The sequence below is a fragment of the Mustela nigripes genome, chromosome 12, assembly GCF_022355385.1.
Source record: "Mustela nigripes isolate SB6536 chromosome 12, MUSNIG.SB6536, whole genome shotgun sequence".
Classification (NCBI taxonomy): domain Eukaryota; kingdom Metazoa; phylum Chordata; class Mammalia; order Carnivora; family Mustelidae; genus Mustela; species Mustela nigripes.
The window spans coordinates 133,030,962-133,051,471 of record NC_081568.1 but is presented as its reverse complement, the minus strand read 5'-3'; the positions used below and the strand labels follow the sequence as shown (position 1 = coordinate 133,051,471).

Below are 20,510 nucleotides of genomic sequence, written 5' to 3'. Positions count from 1 at the left end.
TAGAGCTTCATAGAAGGTGTTGTCACCATCAGCCCTTCTCCTGCCCCTTAAATCAACAGGTTAATACAACTCTCCCCTCTCCTCTGTGTGTGAGTGTGTGTGTTTTCTTATCAGGTAAAAGGAAGGTCTTACCTTATATACTTACTGCTTTTGGTTCTTGCTACAGGAATGAAGTAAATTATGTCCCCAAGGGTCCCAATTCTTAACTTCCCTGCTCCTGATGGAGAGGGGTTGGTAGCCCAGTGTTTCTCCCTCAGCAAAGAGCTGGATGGCTGATCACCCCCAGCAACTGGGACCCATTGCCTGAAGCAGGAAGGTGCAGCGGGAAGAGGACTGGGTTGACAGTCAGAAGATCTGGCCTCTGTTCCTGGCTCTACCACTTACTAGCTAAGAGTCTAACAAGCAAATCTCTTAGCATCTCTGAACCTCAGTTTTTTCATCTGTAAAATGGAGATTATAATACCTTCCCTTCCTACTTTAGGAGTTTGTTGTGAGGCTCAAATAACATAACAGATGTGACACAGCTCTGTATTCACTGACTAGAGTGTTGTGCAAATGTTAATATAATAGCCTGGTCCCTAACAGTTAAAGCTCACTTTCTTGAGCTTCATCTATAAAATGGAAGAAATGGAAACATAATTGCTCAAGTTCTTTCTAAATCTACTATACCATGACTATAAATCTCTCTTGACCTCATTCTTTTTTGGTTGCATAGTACTGCATGTAGTGTTTTCCTTTGCTATTTTTTTTTTCTAGAAAAATACAGACTTAAGTTTTAAACTATGTTAGCGGTGTAGATGGCTACTATAAATTTCCCATTCCTACTCATAAAGACAACATACTAACTAAAAAAGTTTTCATTTAAAAAAGGTTTACATTTGCTTTGGTAACATGCACTATAGGGAACATACTTGGATTTTTGTCCTGGTCCATGCCTTGTTCATGGGCTTCCTGCCACTCCCAACAGGTTTCACAGTAAGCTCGTATCTGTTCCAAAAGATGAAGGACTCGGATTTCACGCCTGCCTCTCTTGTCATCAGGCTGTGAGTGAATGATGTTGTGAAGTGCTGCACTGGCCCTGGCCCGAGCCTCTTTACTGCCCCGGGAATTTCCCAACAACACAGAGTCTTTGTCATTGCCATGTAAAAGCTGGATGAGGAGAGGAAGACATCCAGACTGTCGCATGGATATACAGCTGTCTTGGGAGCTAGACATAGCTAGCAAAGTTCGCGACATATCATCCTTATCATGAGTACCAAGCATTGACAACAATGAATACACCATTTCCACCTGTGGGCCAAATGAGTTTAGAAACAAAATTATGACTTTAATATCCAAACGCTAATACCAATGATGTGATGAATGGGATACTTATTGTAAGCCATTAAAAAGAAAAACAAAACTCAAAACCCCTTTCTAGGATGAAGTAATGGTGGCATACAGTGTTGAAAAAGAAGGTAGGTTCTCACACACTTAAATTGCTGTTTGTCTGGATCAGCCGATTATAGTGAATGGCAATTGATTTCTCACACACACACACACACACACACACACACACACACAATGAGGAATGTGATTATGTAAATATTTTACACAATTTAAAAATTTTACTTCTTTTAATTTACAACTATAATCAATAAATAGAAAACACTTTTCAACAATTATTATGTACTGAGTACCAGTTCTTGACAATCACTAACCCTTACCAGATTATAATATTGTTAAAAGTGCATGATTTCTCCCTTAAACATATAAAAAGAAGAATGTCATAAAAAGAATGCCATTATCACACAGGGAGTTCAAGGACTCTTAATCAATTTCCTTTTTCTAAAGCATGCAGTAAGCATCAGTTACTCTCGGACAAGAAGTTCTAAAGGTTTACTCAGAAGCAGATTAGAAACTGGAAACAGTACCCAGTTATCCTGGACTGTAATTAGCCTCATTTCAAAGCCAGAGGCTATTATATAAAAGTGGAGGCTATTATATAAAGAATGTATTATCTCTATAAATCAGTGGTTCTTAGTGGTGATTTTGGCCCTCCCAGGACACTTCTGGTGGCCACAACTGTGAGAGGAAGTGCTATGGGCATCTACTAGGTAAAGACCAGGGATACTGCTAAACATTGTACAATAAAGAATTATCCAGTCAACAATTTTGAGTCTGAGAAACTCTTAAAAAATACACACTTCTCTTAGACATTAATGTTTTGGGAAGGTAGTACAGAACTGTGGGTAAATTGGGCTTTCAAATTCTGGCTCCACCGCTTATGAATGAACTGTGTGACACGTTATTTGATTTCTCTAAGCCCCAGTTTTCTCAGTTGCAAAATGGAGAAATTTACTTAACAAGGTTTGCTCTGTGAAGATTAAATGAAATAATACATGTATAGGATAGTAGCTGGCATTCAAAAATATAGTAAGGTCTTAATGTTATCATTCATAAGTCACTTCAAAAGGTAATGAATTCTAGCTGGCAGTTTTCATGCAACAATACTGGTGAATATTAGATTTTCTTTATAGTAAGAACTACACGTTGATGTTGGACAGACCTGGGGTTGAAGTCCAATTTAAATATGCAACAGCTGCCTGAAACTTTTTTTGCTTCAGTTTTCTCTTTTAAAAAAGAGGGACAAGAATACACTGTTTTTGAGATGACCAGAGAAAATGTACACACAACTTCTAGCACAGTTATTGGCACATCAGAGGTCCTAATTAGCAGCTATTGTGAGTTATTTAAAGGATTAAGTCTCATATTAACAGTATCATTGATTATTCTAAATTCATTTCTTAAATCACATTAGTTATTTCAGTAATGCTTTTCATAAGATCCATTATACTGTTAAAGTAAAGAAAGAACAGGTAGAATATGCTGTGAAAACAGTTAATGGAATTATTTAAGATTTAACTAAAAATATACTGTTTAGTAATATTAGAATGTCCTCTTTGTCAATATAGTATTAAAGACTCTGATTTTAAAACAATAATAAAATAATTATTTTCTTTTTAAACACACCTTTCTCAAGTCCTAAAATATTTGCTAAAATTCGACAGACTAGGAAAACTCACTTATCAGCACTGGGTAACATTCCATTTCAGTAACTTCCATCCATTTAAATAAATTTATTAAACACTCATGTGCAGGCTCTTGTGCTAGATGCTGCAAAAGATTAAAAAAAAAAAAAAGTCCCTATTCCCAAAGAGAATTTCATGCAAATTGCAGTGACCTAAAGAGGGCAGGCAGACCTCATGGGAGAGATGAGAGGACACTGGGAATCAGAAAATGTTTTGTAAAGAAGTAAAGCCCAAGCAGAGTGCCAAGGGCTGATTCACATTCTGACAGCCATTTTGCGGTGAGGTAGAAAGGGGAGGTGGTGCCACTGCAGACAAGGCAGGGAGGCAGAAAATCCCAGGGAGTGCTTGGGAAGCAGCAAGTAAGTAAGCCAGAGTGGCTGGAGCTTAGGATACTTGTAGAGAAGTGGGTGATAAGGCTAAGAAAGAATAAAAAATTAGCTAAATTGGCACTTTTTATAATCCTCATTTTTCTTTAGGGCTCTTTTGTATAAAGATTTTTCTTTAAGAGACTGTAGTGATGGAACCAGAATTCTCTAGCTGAATTTAAAAGATGAATGAAGAATGTTTTAGCAAAGCACTCTCAGTATTAGTGGCCAGAGTTTACAATCTTCTGTTACCTTGGTTCCCAGGTGACTTGTCAACCTTCGAGGAGCAGAGTGTGTGCTACTAGAACTCAAAACACTGGCTGTTTCATGATCCATTCGTGTGGTTGAACCCTAGAAATTAAGCAAATTATGAAGAGTCTAATTTAGATTATAGATACCAAATGAACTGTCTTTAGGGTAAATAGCTAAATACAGCATGAAAAGTGCGGACATTTTAATGGCTCAAGATGATTTTAGATTTTAGAGAAAAACTGAAGAAAAGATTTGTTGCAAAAGACAGTTAAATACAGTGTGGAAATACCTACACACTGAAGAAATTCTAAAAGTGGTATTTTTTCACAGATCAAAAGACATGAAACCACATTCAGTTAAAGATAAATTTATTGATAAAAAGCTTTATTAATTGATGAAATGCTCTAAATTACCACAAAACTAACTTAGAATTTGTTACAGTCCATGTTCTCCAGGAACTCACAGCACAGAGAGGACTGCTTAAAACTTAATTAGAAAAAGCCATGAAAAAATAAATAGTTGCAATGTAATATGATAAGGACCACAGTAGAAAAATGTATAAAATACCAAGGGGAAAAAATAATAAGATATTGAAGGAAAACAGGAAGAAAAACGACTTGCTATAAGGAACTATTAAAGGCTGCATAAAATAAGTAACATTAAAGGTAGGCCTTGAATTCTGGGGTAGAAGACAAATCCCAAGTCTGTATAAAGGTATAAATATGGAGTATTTGTTCAATGTGGACAGAACACAAGGTGTACGGTATGAGATAAAGGTTGGGTTAAGTTATTAAGTGTCTCAGGAGTCATGAGTCAAGCTGTGGATGTTATAGAGCCACTAGACTTTCGGCAGGAGGTCAGCACAACGAGAATTATATCCTTACTTATTTTTTAAGTTTTATTTTGTGATCTCTATACCCAACATGGGGCTTGAACTCATGACTCTGACTGAGATCAAGAGCTGCATGCTCTTCTGACTTAGCCAACCAGGCACCCCCAGAATTACATCTTTAAAAGAGTATAAAAGACAGGATAGAGAGATCACAGGTGGGAAATCAGGAAGAGTACTTTCAATAGTTGAGTGGTCATGAGGGCACAAAGTAAGGAAGTGAGTGTAGGGAGTTGAGGATACCCTGTATTTAGAGGACAGAGTCAATTGGTTAGCTAACTGACAAGATGTGAATAAGGAGATGCTGGGAACCAAGGACAACGTGGAGGTGCTGAGCTTGGATAAATAGGCAGATAGTGCAGGCAGTGTTAATACATGAAACCCAGGAAGAGATAATGGGTTTCAGTGTGGGACCTGATATCACCATTCTATATATATATTAAACATATAGTAAAAATGCTCAATGGGAATCTGAAAACACACAATCCAACTCTGAACAGGAGTATAGGCTACAAATAAATATGTGGGACCTATCAAAATATTGGCTACAGCTAAAGCCCGTTCATTAAGGGTTAAGAATAATGATTATAAGAATAATATCTAATTAGAAAGCAATAGTGGCAGGTATCCTGTTACAGCTCTTAATCTTTCAAAAGAAAAAGCTAGAATATAAACTCTTTGAGGGCAGAAACTTTATTCTGTTCATTGTTGTATTCTTAGTACTAAGTGTAGCAGACATCCACAAAATATTTGTTCTGAATGAAAGAGGAGCTAGTAGTAAAATCTGAAAGAATATCTGGGCAGAGGACACCTTTACTGGTTCTTTCACATATAGATGATCTCACTAATTGGAAAAGGGGGTGTGGCAAAGGGGTGCTTTTCCCACGATGGGAAAAACAAGTTTGAGGATTGTGAATTGTTCACCTCCACTCCAGAGGGTAAAATGAGTTGGCATAAGTCACAATCTCTGAATGTACCCCATATCCCTAAATTGTGGAACCAGCACACCATGTAATTTCCTTTGTGCATTAGCCACAGGGCAACCCAATGAGGCAGAAGCATTAATAAGCAAAGGTAAGAAAGAATATGGTGTGTGGTGGTGGGGGCATTAAGGGGGGACAAAACCACAAATAAATTTAGACATAAAGAGCTTATTCCGGTTGTAATAAGGAGGATGGGTTTGAGGAACCAAGATTCAGGGTACAAGATAGTCAAGGTTTTCTTTTTAAGTAAACTCAGGTAAGGGGCCTTTCTTGGTCTACGGGAGGTGAAGCAAACATTCTTTCCTTGAGGATTCCTTGAGCCTACATTTGTAGGCTGTAAGGCAACCTCAGTGATCCTGGCTGTCATGCCCTTATGTAATGTAATCCCCTCATGTTGAATATGGGCTAGATTTAGGGACTGGATTCCAATGAAAAGAATGCTGCAGAGGTGATTAAGTCACCTCCAAGATAAGGTTATAAAGACCATGGCTTCCACCATGGGTATTCTCTCTTGTTTTCTCTGAGAGAAGCTAGCTGCTATGTTGTGAACTGCTCTATAGCCTGGCCCAGGTGGCAAGGAACTGATTTCTCTGGCCAACAGTCAGTGACGACGTGAGGTCTGCCAACAGCCATGTGGATGAGCTCAGAAGCACACCTTCTCCTAGTCAAGTCTTAAAATGACTGTCGTCCCAGCCAACACTATGACTATAGCCTTATGAGAGACCCTGAATCAGAGGCACTCAACTAGGCTGCAGCAAGATTCCTGACCTACAGAAACAATAATAAATGTTTGGTGTTTTAAGCTGCTATACTTGTTAAGTAGCAAAAGATAACTAACACACTCTCCGAAACAAAAGAGAAACAGGGGCTAAATTATGAAACAAGAGAAAACCTATTTCCTACAATAAAACGTGTTCTTGACATTTATTTCAGTGTAGACATTAAACTATCTTTAAGCTTCAATCTTATTATCTTCCTGTACTGAAAGAAATCAACTCCTTGATTTTGGAACACTTCTCCCCATCTATCTAGCTAGAAACTCAGATGCATTTATTGTAAGGAATACCAAGAAAACACTCCTGTACTCACACGACCTATATATAGCACTTGGGCCTTGAGAATCTTTCCTGGGCCCTTTTGTTATGGCTAGACCTGTGGCAACATCCTTTAGAAGGACTTAGAGAAATGATAACTCACAAGAAATGGTAACTTCCTAAGAAGTGTTTTCTACCTAACTCATGAGCAAATTCTGAAGACACTGAGTGTGATTAACTCTCTCACAAACTCAAGACCTATTAAAGCAGTCATGTTGCATATCTCTGAAATTGGCCTTGTTCACTTTCCAAAGATACAAGAGCACAGAATGTGGATTTCCCAAGGAAAGGTGGATAGGAAAGAAAACGCGTTGGTGGGGTGGGGGATGTTCTTAACTCTCAGTCCTAAAGTGTGTGAGCTCATTTTCCTCCTGTTTTCTTTCCTATCCACCCTTCCTTGGGGAATCCAGATTCCATGCTGCATGAATTATCAACTTTTCACTTACTGCTCATGTTACTCCTGTGGCCTTACCCGAAACCTGGCTCTCATGGGAAATCCCTTCTCCCTGCTGCCTTGTCTCCTGCGAGCCATGTACTTCGCAGAGTCAGGAGGCAGCATAAGTCTGTGTTTTCCTCACTCTTTAAATCATTTTGAAACCCTGTAATATCCAAATCTCTTTGTTATAATCACCTTTTCCCCTTTTCCCAGTGCTGTCATAATACCTGACCTCCTAATCACTGTACCCAATTGTTACTTTGGTACAGGGTCACTGACTTCCTTCCACTTTTACTACTGCACCATTCTCGGTAACTTCAACACCCACGCACATCCCCCATTCAAAACCTTGGCCCCTCAGTTCTCTGATACCATCTTCAATGATATTTTTCTCCTCTACTCCATTTTAGCCACTGACATCAATGATTCTCTCCTGGACTATTTCATTACCCCCAAATGCACCACCGCTTGATAACACATTTAGTTATCCTGATAGCCTAGTCTTCCAGCAATCTTCTTTAACCCTCCCCAAGAAAGCTGCTTTGAAATGACTGGAATAGCAAGTGTGTGGATCTCTCTACATATTCCAGCTTGAATTTCTTGCAGTATATCACTTCCACTGATTCTCTCTCAAGCTTTACTTCACGGTTATTCCATGGTTTGCTACCAAACCAACAAAATAACCTGCCACCATACCCATCTCCACCTTCTGCTGCTGAATCAGAGACACCTATTCTATCCATGGCCTATCCCTTTATGTGTGCTCTGGATCCTTTCCCTCTACTCATTCCTTCCCATTGCTGTTCAAGCATACTCATTTCTTCTATCTTAAAAAATTAAAACAATCTGCAAATTTTCTCTTGAATCTGTATCCTGCATTGGTTAATAGCTTTTGAGTTAGCTAGAATTACTCTCTTCTACTTTATTTTTTAAGTCCTCTCTACATCCCGTTTGGGGCTCAAACTCACAACCCTGAGACCAAGAGTCGCACACTCTACTAAGTCCGCCAGGCACCCTTATCTTTTCTGCTTTTTAACCTTGCATTTAAGCCTCAAGTCACTTCAATATAATACAGCAGGGAAGAAAGCCAATGAAATTGCTCTTGCTAAAATCAACAATGAATTTTTTTTGGTAAAACCCAATGCAGATTTTTTAGTTCTCATGGTGAATGGTGAATAATGTTAACGGTTTCCTCTTTTTTTGGAACAATGTGATTCCCTTGCTTTAGGATGTTAGCCCAGGTCTGCATCTTCTCACTCTTATAATCATGGGGGATATAAAAATCTTCCATACCTTGAGTTATCACATTCATCACCCTTTCCTTCAATTCCAAACTCAAATATCTAACAGCCTACCTGACACTTCTATTTCAATGTCTCATATTTAACACCTTCAAAGTTAACCTTAATTTTAACATTTTCAAACTAGATTATTTTCCTCCACAAGCCTCTTCCCTGAGAGTTAACACTGAATTGTATCACTATCCTCCTACCTGCCTATGACAAAAAACTGGAAGTCATTCTTGACTTCTTTCCCCTTATCTGTCATATCCAACACCAAACCTTGTGTCTAAGGTTGCTATTTCCTAAATATTCTCAGATACTGAGATATTTACTGACTGACTCTCTCAAATCTATCAATTGTTCCTAAGGCCATCATCATCTTTCATCTAGATATGGTACCTAATTTACTGAATCATTTGTGAGGTGTCAAATAAATTAATTTATAACCTTCTCTAGGACCAACATCATCCTAACACGAGTTAAGTGCTTCAAAGTGTTCCTGTAACACTATGTACTTGCCCTCTCATAATACTCTCATAATACACACTTCGTGGAAACTGCTCATCTGTCTTACTTTTAGATTGTAAGTTTCTTAAGGAAGAGGTATCATGTACCTAGCTCACTCCCATATCCTGGGGTTGAGAACAGTCTTGGCATAATGCAGATGCTTAGTAAACAGATGCTGAACACTGATGAATGCATTTTATATTATCTTTCAGAGGAAAGGAGTAGGGGAAAAGGTGAACAGTAAAGTGAAAATTGGGATGGGGAACACAGAGGTGGAGATAAGATGAATGGTTGGAGGGAACCCTTCCAAGTAACTATAGTTTCTTTTAATCACTATGTCTTAGAATCAAGCATCTCTTTATTTTCTGCTTTTCCTTTATTCACCCTTAAATAGCCACTGCCAATAGAGACAGGCACTCAAAAGTTCACTAGAAGGTATATGCCTGATGGCTGCACTTAGCAGAACTGGGATACAGTCAGTTTCCTCCTGGGTCGGAACCCCTCTTCTCTCTTCTATCTTACTCACTTTAGAAAGTGACTCCAGAGTTTCACAACTAGCAAGAGTCTCCAAGTCACTGTGAAACCTGGCCTGAGGGGAGTAAGAAGCAAGCATTTACCCCCTTTTCCTCCTATATAAATTGTACGTGGAAATATAATCAAATAGTACACAAGAATTCCTCCTTATAGAAGCTTCCCAGCTAATTTCGTATCCCCTAACGAATTAAGGAAGCTGGGCATAAGGTATCAGTTACGATTAATATCACAAAAAGACAACCAAACATTATGTACTTCCTGACTGAAGACCAGAAGAACACAATGCTATTCTCAAAAGACTTGCAAAAACAATAAAACAAAAAAACAAGAAATGAAAATCCAAAGCTGCTCACATCTCTAGATCCACATACCAAGTTACAGGAAATATAGAGGACAGAGAATGATGTCAAACTACATACCATGGAGATGTTATTAGCAAAATCCAGACTATGCAAAACTGTATAAAACAAATAACTTTGGTTCTTCAACAAAAACATCCAGAAAAACATCCAGACAAAAAAGGAACTTTATTAAAAGATTAAATGAAATTTTGGAGGAGTGCCTGGGTGGCTCAGTCGGTTCAGAGTCTGCCCTTAGCTCAGGTCATGATCCCAGGGTCGTGGGATCAATTCCCGCATCAGGCTCCCTCCTCGGCGGGGAACCTGATTCTTCCTCCTCCTCCCCTTGCTTGTGATTCCCTGCTCTCTCTCTATGTGTGTTTGTGTCAAATAAATAGGTGAAATCTTTAAAAAAACAAAACAAAAAAATTTTGGAGACTTATTAACTAATCCCAAAGCATGAACTTTACCTAGAAAGAGTCAAATAAACTATGAAAAATTATGACATTTATGAAACAACTGCAGATCTGAATACTGACTAGGTATCAGTGCTGTTACTGTTTATTCCTTTGGGAGTATAATAATGAGAGTGTAGTTATACCCTCGTGGTCCTTTTTATAAAAGTAAGCACGAAACCCAATGTGGGGCTTGAACTTAACAATCCTGAGATCAAGAGTTGGATGTTCTGCCAGCTGAGCCAGCCAGGCACCCCCACACCCACCCCACCAAATAGTTAGTGAAATATTTATAAAAGAAATGATGTCGGATCTTCTTCAAAAATAAAATGGGAGGGCAAAGTGGACTAGGGTACATGTGGATTACTATGTTGTTTTATTTGCCTTTGTATGTATTTGCATACATATGTACATTTCCATAGTAGAAAGTCTTAAAATGCTTATTAGCAGCAAAGCATTCTCTCATCATTTCATTTCTTTCCCACTCTTGGCTGAATTTCATCACTACTACTGGCTATCACTGGAGGTCTGGTTCTAAACTTTAAATAGAAAAGCTGAGAAACAATTAATAAATGAATTACACACATAGTTATATGCTAAGCAAGCAGGGATCTGACCTGTATAATTTACTTCAGGCTTTCTCTTTCCATTTAACTTCAAGCGGAGATTAATCACAGATCAAGAAAAACATTATTTCTAGAAGGGACGCCAGATCTTCCCTCCCACCAATATATATTTACTATTACCACTATTTACCAGGCAGGGACTGTGAGAATATAAAAATGGACAAAACTAGATAAAATCTCTGCCCTTCTGGAGCTTAGAGTCTAGTGGGGGAAATCAGTATTAATCAAATAATCACACAAATCAATGTAAAACTGAAAATCTGATAGTCTTCAAAAGAGAAGAATGTTCTAGGACAGCCTTTAACAATGGGATTTGAACTGTTCAAGCCCCTTGAGAAAGTCATGCTTAGTGCAAAGACATATGAACTGATGTTAATGGAGTGAAATGGAATGAGAAGAACACTGAAAAGAAGGGGTATAGAGGGGCACCTGCGTGGCTCAGTGGGTTAAAGCCTCTGCCTCCGGCTCAGGTCATGATCCCAGGGTCCTGGGATCGAGCCCCACATCGGGCTCTCTGCTCAGCAGGGAGTCTGCTCCACCTTCCCCCTGCCTGCCTCTCTGCCTACTTGTGGTCTCTGTCTGTCAAATAAACAAACAAAATCTTAAAAAAAAAAGAAAAAGAAAGGGTAGAGGTTATGCACAGGCTGTGGAAAAAGGAGACCCAATAAATATGAGGAACTGAAAGGCCAGGTGGCTATAGCAGTGAGCGCAAAGCATGACGTAAAGCTGACGAGTTAGGCAGGAGCCAGGTCATACAGGTCATAATACAGGGTTATCTTATTCTAAGAACCAAGGGAAGCCAATAAAGGGTTTTAAAGAGGGTGACTTACTCTTTGCAAAGACCATTCTGGCAGAGTGGGCGGGGGGAGAAAACCAGGTGAGAAAGGATTTACAATAATTTGCATGCAGTGGTAATGGCAAATGCACCAGGATAGGAGATTTGCCGGATCACATTACTTAGAGCCTAAGAAAGTCAGAGACTGATTTTCATTTTCATTTATTGTCAAACGCTTTTATTTCTGGAGCAAATAATATAATAAAACAAATGAACAAATCCGAAGAGGTTATCATGTGTATAGAGCCTATTAAGATAGTTTAAAGGAATCTTGGCTAATTGAATCACAGTCCCACAGGTATATATCACTTGGCTACATCAGAATTTGGAGCAGCTATAGTACTGTTTTAAACAGTGACTAAAAGTAACCAAATAAATGGCATTAGTAGTATTAGTGTCATACAAATACCGATTTGGTGGCAAAGGTGTATTGCTAATATCACCAAATGAAAGTGTGTGTCATATTTACCACTGAATCTACAGAACTACCAAATTGACCATTTGCAGAATGAATGAATATTTGCCTTTGATTCACTATTTTTCAAAGATCTCATACTCATTATAAAAAATTCAAACAATAGATAAAAATGTTAATATGAAAGTAAAACAACATAAATCTTCAAATTTGGAGATATCATTGGTAACATTCTGAACAACATTCTCCAGACATTTCTCTATGCATGTACACATATGTGTAATATAAAAGAATATTTGCTTTTTTAAAGAAAAAAAAGTTATGATTATTTTTCTAAGTCAATAGCATTTATTAATATTCAGCAAGCATTTAAACACTTACTATGCTAGTTGTTTGGGGCACAATGGTGAGCAATGGCAATATAGTTCAGCTTAAAGGATTTTTTTAAAAGTAGGCTCCATGCCCAGTGTGGAGTTCAACGTGGGGCTTGAACTCCCACCAAGATCAAGATGTGAGCTGAGATCAAGAGTCGGACGCTTAACCAACTGAGCCACCCAGGTGCCCCCAGCTTAAGGATTTTAAAAGGAAGACAGACAATTAAACCTACAATAAAGTGTGCTAAATCCTATGAGAACAGAAATACAGAGTACCTGAGAGCACTTTATCAGTTCTAGGGAGGTAGGAAAAAGGAGAATGTCCTAGAAGAAGTGCCATTTAAACTTAAGGGGAAGGATGGGTAGAACACATACAAGTGAAGTGAAACAAAGCAGAGTTCCAGGCAGTGCACATCTGAAGAAACTGAAGTTTAAGGAGTATGGAGAAATGGCGGCAAATCACCAGAGATAATGCTGAAAAAGCGGGCAATAGAGAATCTAGATTGTATTCTATGGGCAAGTGGGGTTGTCACTGAAAAGTTTAAACAAGTAAGTGATAATGGTGTCTTGGAAGGATCACTCTGATTATAGTATGAAAAATATACTAGAAAAGGCAAGGCTGAAATAAAAGTTAGATCTCTATATAAGCAGAGATATAATTTATCATTTCTAACATTTGTATGAATGTACCATGCAGATTCTGTGAGGCTTGGGACCATCTTCCCTCTTTAATTCTCTATCTCCAGAGTCAAATATAGCATCTAGCACATAATATTTATCAACCTAAGAAATAATTATTATTAGCTAGTAATAACAATAAGCTATTATGTTTAATGAGTATCTACTATACACCAAGAACTGTACTAAGTGCGTACTGCATTTAGTTCCCACAACTATACCATCTTATTTTGCTAAAGAATAAACACGAAAGCTCAGAGTTTAAACTTGTCCAAGATTAGTTTCTTAACTAGTTAGCAGGGGACCAGGTTTAATCCTGGGTCTGCTGACCCCAGAGCCACTTAACCACTTATCCCACTCAAATGACTAATAATTTAACCAATTACTGATTAATGTTCATTCAAATTATTTCTAATTTTTGCTATTACAAATAATACAATGAATCTCTTCAAACATGTCTGAACACCCTTCACCTATTACCTCATAGCATAAAATCTTAGATATTGCATGATGAGCCACAGGACAGGTACAGGTATAAATTTAGATACTTATCATAAAGTTCCTCTGCAGAAAGGTTGTTCCATTTCATACAACTAAAAGTAGAAGATAAGAATGCCTGGCAACCTACCATTACTGAGTGTTACTGATCTCTGCTTACCCCTTGGCATCCAAAAAAAAAAAAAAAATGCCAACAAAACACCTCATTTTGGCTATAGTCTATATTTACAAATCATTACTAACAAAATTATTACCTTTACATATGTTTAAAAGTCATTTTATTTTTCCTTTTAGTTCCTGTTCTTGTCATGTCATTTGTTTATGTTTTAATGATTTTTAGTTAATTCATACTCTTCATGTATCTGGAAATGCAACTTTTTCCTTATTATAAATATTTGTAAATAATGAGATCTTAATATTTGTCTTGTAACCTTGCCATGATTTTAGGGTGTACTTAAGTTTTACATTTTTATGTAAGAGCTACTAATTTTTTTTTTAAGTTTACCATTCATGATTATAAAAATTCTACCCACATTTTAAGAATTTTTTATGTATGTATTTTTTTGAAAGATTTTGTTTATTTGAAAGAGAGAGAGGGATCACAAGTAGGCAGAGAGGCAGGCAGAGATAGAGGGGGAAGCAGGATCCCCGCAAAGCAGAGAGCCCAATGCAGGGCTCGATTTCAGGACCCTGAGATCATGACCCAAGCAGAAGGCAGAGGCTTATAAACCCACTGAGCCACCTAGCACCTCTTTATATTTGTATTTTTAATAGATTTTCGTTATTTATTTGAAAGGGAGAGAGAGTGAGAGAGAGAGCATGAGAGGAGCGAAGTCAGTGGGAGAAGTAGACTCCCTGCCAAGCAGGGAGTCAGACATGGGACTTGATCCAGGGACTCCAGGATCATGCTCTGAGCCGAAGGCAGTCACTTAACCAACTGAGCCACCCAAAGTGCCCACTCTTTTTATATTTTTAATAGCTTTCATTTTGACATTAAATCCAATCTTAGAATTAATTCCAATGTAAAAAATGTGATAAGAATTCAATTATTATTTTTTAAATGGACAGCCAGCTTACTAGATAGGTGAGACTTTAAAACACGTAATAACAGGACTATGACCCAAAGCAGTAATAGTCGGTCTAATCCTAAACAAACAGTTTTTTCTGTCAAGAGAGGAGGATGCAGGTTCCCAGCTGAGCAGAGAGCCCGATGCGGGGCTCGATCCCAGGATCCTGGGATCATGACCGGAGCCAAAGGCAGAAGCTTTAACCCACTGAGCCACCCAGGTGCCCCCCTGTAAAATGAATTTAAATACTTAAATGAGACATTTACAAAATCTTTAAAACAATTTTTTAATATATTTTTAACGATTTTGTTTATTTGTCAGAGAGAGAGAAAGAGCACAAGCAGGGGGAGCAGCAGGCAGAGGGAGAAGTAAGCTCCCTGCCAGGGCCTGATCCTGGACTCGATCTCAGGACCCTAATATCACAACCCAAGCCAAAGGCAGACGCTTAAATGACTAAGCCACCTGGGTGCCCCAATCTTTCTTTTTTTCTTTTCTTTTCTTTTTTTTAAAAAGACTTTATTTATTTATTTAACAGAGAGAAAGAAAGAGCACAAGTAGGCAGAGGGAGAAGGAGAAGCAGGCTCCCTGCTGAACTGGACTTGATTTCAGGATTCTGGGATCATGACCTGAGCCGAAGACAGACACTTAACGAACTGAGCCACCCAGGCGCCCCTAAAATATAAGACATTTTAAACTTCAAATTTTAATCAAAAATAACCTACAGACACTACAGGAATATTCTATATCAAGAGTGGGGAAATTATCTTTAAAAACTTTGTGCAATTCTGTTTTAAAACAACACCCATTTATAACACAAAAATATTCATTGAAAAAAATGTGGAGATGACCAAATACCCCAAACAAAATTCTGTCATATTATGATGCATTCTGTTAAAACTGTAATAGAAAATTAATGGCTGAATAACAAGAGAACAGTGCTATATTAAAAAAAAAATCAAGTTGACTTCCACAATTTTGCTAAAAATGATGTGATAATGGTTTAACATGACTAGGCTACATCTCTTTTTAGCAGCATTAGTAGCATTTTTTTCCAATTATAAAACTTGGATTTCTAGATTTATGTAAACTTGAAGTACAACAGAAAACAAGAATTATAACAAATTCCTTATCACTTTTAAAAACACATAAATGTCTTTGCAAACAACACCTTAGAGAGAGAGAGCAAATCTGTTCGATGCAAGCAATAATAACTAGGTCAAATCATATATAACCAAAATGCAGTTTAGCATTTATTTTTCAAAAAAAACAAAAAACAAAAAACCTCCTCCCCCAATGCGAATCATTTTAGACTAAAACAGAAATACACAATTTAGAGCTATAAAATATACCTAGAAATTTTGAAAGCATTATTGTTAGATATAATAAAGAAAAATGACAGAGCATTTTGGCACTGAATTCTTCTGGAGGTATCAGTAAGATTTACAGATCATTCTGAGGACACTCTCACTCCACATTCCTTTAAAAAATATTTACATAGCTAATTTAAAGGAAAAACAATAAAATAAAATAATTTACCTGACCACTACCAGAAGTTGCCATGTTGATTTCTGCCACTCCTTGACCTTCATTCTGCCGCTCAGCTTCATGTGAGCCAGCTTCATGCTTGTTCTGAGATGACCTCTGTTAATAGGGAGTTAACATCATTACATACAAAAATGGTGAATGCTCTCTTACCCCACAGCTTTTTTTCTTTCCTTTATTAGAGCTTTAAATGCATCAATTATACAGGTTTACAAAAGCATGGAACTGTACTTTATACTTCATAACCTCCAGCATGGTTTCATGACTATTGCAGCAAGAGGAAAGTGAAGTGTGTCCCTTGAGCATTAGAGCCGCACAAGACAAAGGATTTTCTGAGACTCACAGAAACACCATCCTCCACCAGCTGTGCTCACATCACTATCAGGGGATATAACCCAACTAGAACAAATGTCTCTTCTTCAAGGTCACATGGTTCTGGCATTTAATGGAGCTGCAAATATAACAGTTAAACTATTACCTAAGCTTACAAATACATTCTGTGTATTTATACACACACACACACACACACACACACACACACACACACATATATCTTCTGCTGCTAATAAAAAAAAGTCATGAAATCAGTAAGCTCTTAGATTCTGATATGAATAAAACCAAAAACATTTTCTAATGTAACCACCATCTATTATATGAAATGAAAATGACAGATTATATCCAGTAAAAGCAGTCATCTCAGGATAGGTTATATCCAGGATAAAGCAATCACTCTGTGAAAACACCACTGCAGAATCAAAGAAGTAAAATAATTTTTCCATTATCTTTTATTAGAAGCACAAATGTGCTTGCTGGCTCTAGGAAAATGATACTCAAAAATAAAAATTATATTTTTAAAAACTTGCTGTATTTAATAATGGATAATTATATTACAAAATGGCTTGTACTATAATTTCCTTAAACATCAAGCTTTCCTAGACCATTTAAATGTGACTTAAAAGTTAATTTACATGCGGGGCGCCTGGGTGGCTCAGTGGGTTAAAGCCTCTGCCTTCAGCTCAGGTCGTGATCCCAGGGTCCTGGGATCGAGCCCCACATCGGGCTCTCTGCTCAGCAGGGAGCCTGCCTCCCCCTCTCTCTGCCTGCCTCTCTGCCTACTTGTGATCTCTGTCTGTCAAATAAATAAATAAAAATCTTTAAAAAAAAAAAAAAAAGTTAATTTACATGAAATATTTCTATCAATAAACTAGTCAAGTTATATATAGGCAAAAATGAGGTAGCTCAATAATTCAGAAATAGAAGAAAAAATAGTATCATATGAAAATACCACTATAAAATTCAACAAATTCAATAAAAGTAGAAATATTACAAAGTCAAATCGAGAGACAAAATAAATAAAAATCCTATTAAAAACACAAAGATTTGACACTAACATAATTAAAGATGTCAATGTAAAAGTAATTACTGAGCATCTACTTATGTTAGATACTTGTACGAGGTGCCACAGAATATAGTGCTGGCAAAATAAGGCACTGTTCTACATACTCCTCAAGCTCAAAGTCTCATCAGGGATACCATGAGAGAACTAACAATGAAGTAAAAACTGACAAGCACACTGAAGAGAGTATAGGCGCTGTGAGAATAAACAAGCAGAGGGATATCACATGGTCTAACAGTTTGGGAAGGAGCCTTCTTAAAAAATGCTGCTTGAACTGCGATCTAAAGGAGTTCTGGGGCAAGGGACAGAGTTAGGGGAAGGTTTTAGGTAAGCAGATCATATGCAAAGGACATGTGGTAGGGGGAGGAGGTGGTTTGTTCAAGTATGTTAGAAAAATCATGGTGCAGAAGGTAGAAAAAAAGATGGTAAAAAAAAAATCTTACTCATTTTGTTGAATTTTAGTGTGATTCTCATATACCACTTCTGCCCTCAAATAACTGATACGAGGCTATTAATGGGAAAAGTTAATATAAATTGTTTTTATAAGGTCAAATTCTAATTTTAAATGGTCTAAATAGGTAGGAAACATTGAGGAGACCAGTTTGGAAGCTAATGTTTTAAATTTAAGCGTGAGATGATGGTACCTCATACCAGGCAAGCAGTGACATGGATAAAAGAAGTAGGGACAGAGGGGTAAATCTGAAGGACTTGATACTAATGGATATGGAATAGAAGAGATCTTGTGTCAAGAATTATTCCTATATTCCTTAGCTCACACAACTGAATAATGATGGTGTCACTTGCACAGAAGTTAATACTAACAGAGTGAGGGTTTTTTGGAGGAAGTGGCATGGTAAGAAGGACTTAGGAGGAGAAGATCATTAACTACATTTTGAGTATGTTGGATTTAAGGTGTCTTGGAGACATTTAAGTGGAGATGCAAAGAAGGCACACAGATTTAGGAGTCTGGAACTCAGGACTAGAAAAATGAATTTAAGAGCCAATAGTGTATAAAAGGTAAGTAAAACTATAAGCATACAGATGGTCTAAGGGAAAGATAATACAGATAAAAGAAATGACTTAAAGAATACATACAAAAAGCCAAAGAGGTGGGAGAAAAAAAAAAAAAAAACAGTGTTGCCATAAATGCCAAGAGAAGAATATTTCAAGCAATGGGAAATGTTTAATAATGTAGAAAATGTCAAGATGAAGACTGAAAATACCAAGTTAGTTAATAATATAGAAATCGCTGATGGGAGTAGAGACTAGCTAGACTGGTGTGTTTTAAGAGTGAACAGTGGGGAGGAAATACAGGCTTGGGAGTCCAGAAACACCTGTGCAGTGGGGGAATGGGGAAAGACAATGAGGGAGGTAAGGGGACCCACAGAGGAAGGTAGTTGCAGGGAAAGGCAGAATTAAGGAAGGTTCATTTTATATTTTGAAAGATAAGATTTGAGCGTGTTTAAATGTCAATGCAAAGCTGGTCACAGAAGAGAAAGAAGATAAATATGTGAGAGAAAAGAGATGAGTAAGGAGTTCTTAAAAGGCAGGAGTTGAAAATCCAAAGCACACACAAGAAGGCAGAACGTCTTCTGACAGGAAGAACAGGCAGTTCTGACAACAGATAATGTTTCCTCTATGAAGGAGGAGATGGAATTATTGAGGAAGATTAGTAAAGTCACTTCCAAAAAGAGGAGAATGGGGGATCCACAGAAACACAGTAGTCCTGAAGGATTAAGAGGTCCATCTGATGATAGAATGATGAATATGATCAAGTTAAAAAAAAAAAAGTCCAACGTTTACTCTGCACTAATCACTTGGCGTCTACTGATTTATTTAAACCTTATTCCAACTCTATGAGGTAGGTATTATTATTATCCCCAGTTTACAGATAAAGAAACTGAAGCACAGAGAAGATTAGTACCTGGCTTTAGGTCTCATACCTAGTAACGGCAGAGTCAGAACTGGGATCAGAAGCCTGACGCCAGGACGCAAACTAGTATTTAACACTTACTATCTTTATTTTCTTTCCTTATTTGTTATTTACTTCCCTTTATTCTTTTACTGGTCCTAGGCCTGCCTGCACTCTTTACCATGGTCCAATTTCAGTATATTGAAGTGAACACTCTTTACCATTGTTCAACACTGAAGGCAAAGAAACTGTTGCTGATTCCTATGAAAGAATAATCCTAACTGGCATCCTCATTTCCAGAGTCGCTGGACAAACTTCCCCAAATTTTACTACCCTAGGGCTTGAAAAAAGTTAAAAAAAAAATTGTTGAGATATTTGCATACCACAACATTCACCCATTTAAGGGTACCATTTTTTTAATTCTTTTTTTTTTTAATATTTATTTATTTATTTGACAGATAGAAATCACAAGGAGGCAGAGAGGCAGGCAGAGAGAGAGAGAGGAGGAAGCAGGCTCCCCGCTGAGCAGAAAGCCCGATGCGGGGCTCGATCCCAGGACCCTGGGATCATAACCTGAGCCGAAGGCAGAGGCTTTAACCCACTGAGCCACCCAGGTGCTCCAGGGTACCATTTTTAAAAAAAAAGATTTTATTTATTTACTTGACAGCGATCACAAGTAGGCAGAGAGGTAGGCAGGGAGAGAGGGGGAAAGCAGGGTCCCCGCTAAGCAGAGAGCCCAATGAGGGGCTCCATCCCAGGACTCTGATATCATGACCTGAGCCGAAGGCAGAGGCTTAACCCACTGAGCCACCCAGGCACCCCAAGGGTATCATTTTTTCCTAAGTGTACCAAGGATCACCATAATCCATCTTTAGAACATTTTGATCATTCTAATAGAATCCCGTTTTAGTTAATCCTCATTCCCACCCATGTCCCTGGCTTAACTACTTTCTGTCTTTA

General features: G+C 37.7%; 1 protein-coding gene across 10 annotated transcripts in view; it reads right to left on the bottom strand.

Moving 5' to 3' along the window:
* Positions 1-20,510, bottom strand: part of APC (APC regulator of WNT signaling pathway) — a 133,788-nt gene that overhangs the window by 22,703 nt on the left and 90,575 nt on the right. For 6 of the 10 annotated variants that reach the window (XM_059418365.1, XM_059418368.1, XM_059418367.1 and 3 more), the window contains 3 exons: positions 16,237-16,341; positions 3,689-3,787; positions 912-1,290 (listed from right to left, as the gene is read on the bottom strand). In XM_059418365.1, coding sequence (XP_059274348.1) covers positions 912-1,290; positions 3,689-3,787; positions 16,237-16,341 — 583 coding nt within the window. The remainder of the gene's footprint in view (positions 1-911; positions 1,291-3,688; positions 3,788-16,236; positions 16,342-20,510) is intronic. The other 4 variants (XM_059418372.1, XM_059418374.1, XM_059418373.1 and 1 more) reach the window with 1 other exon arrangement.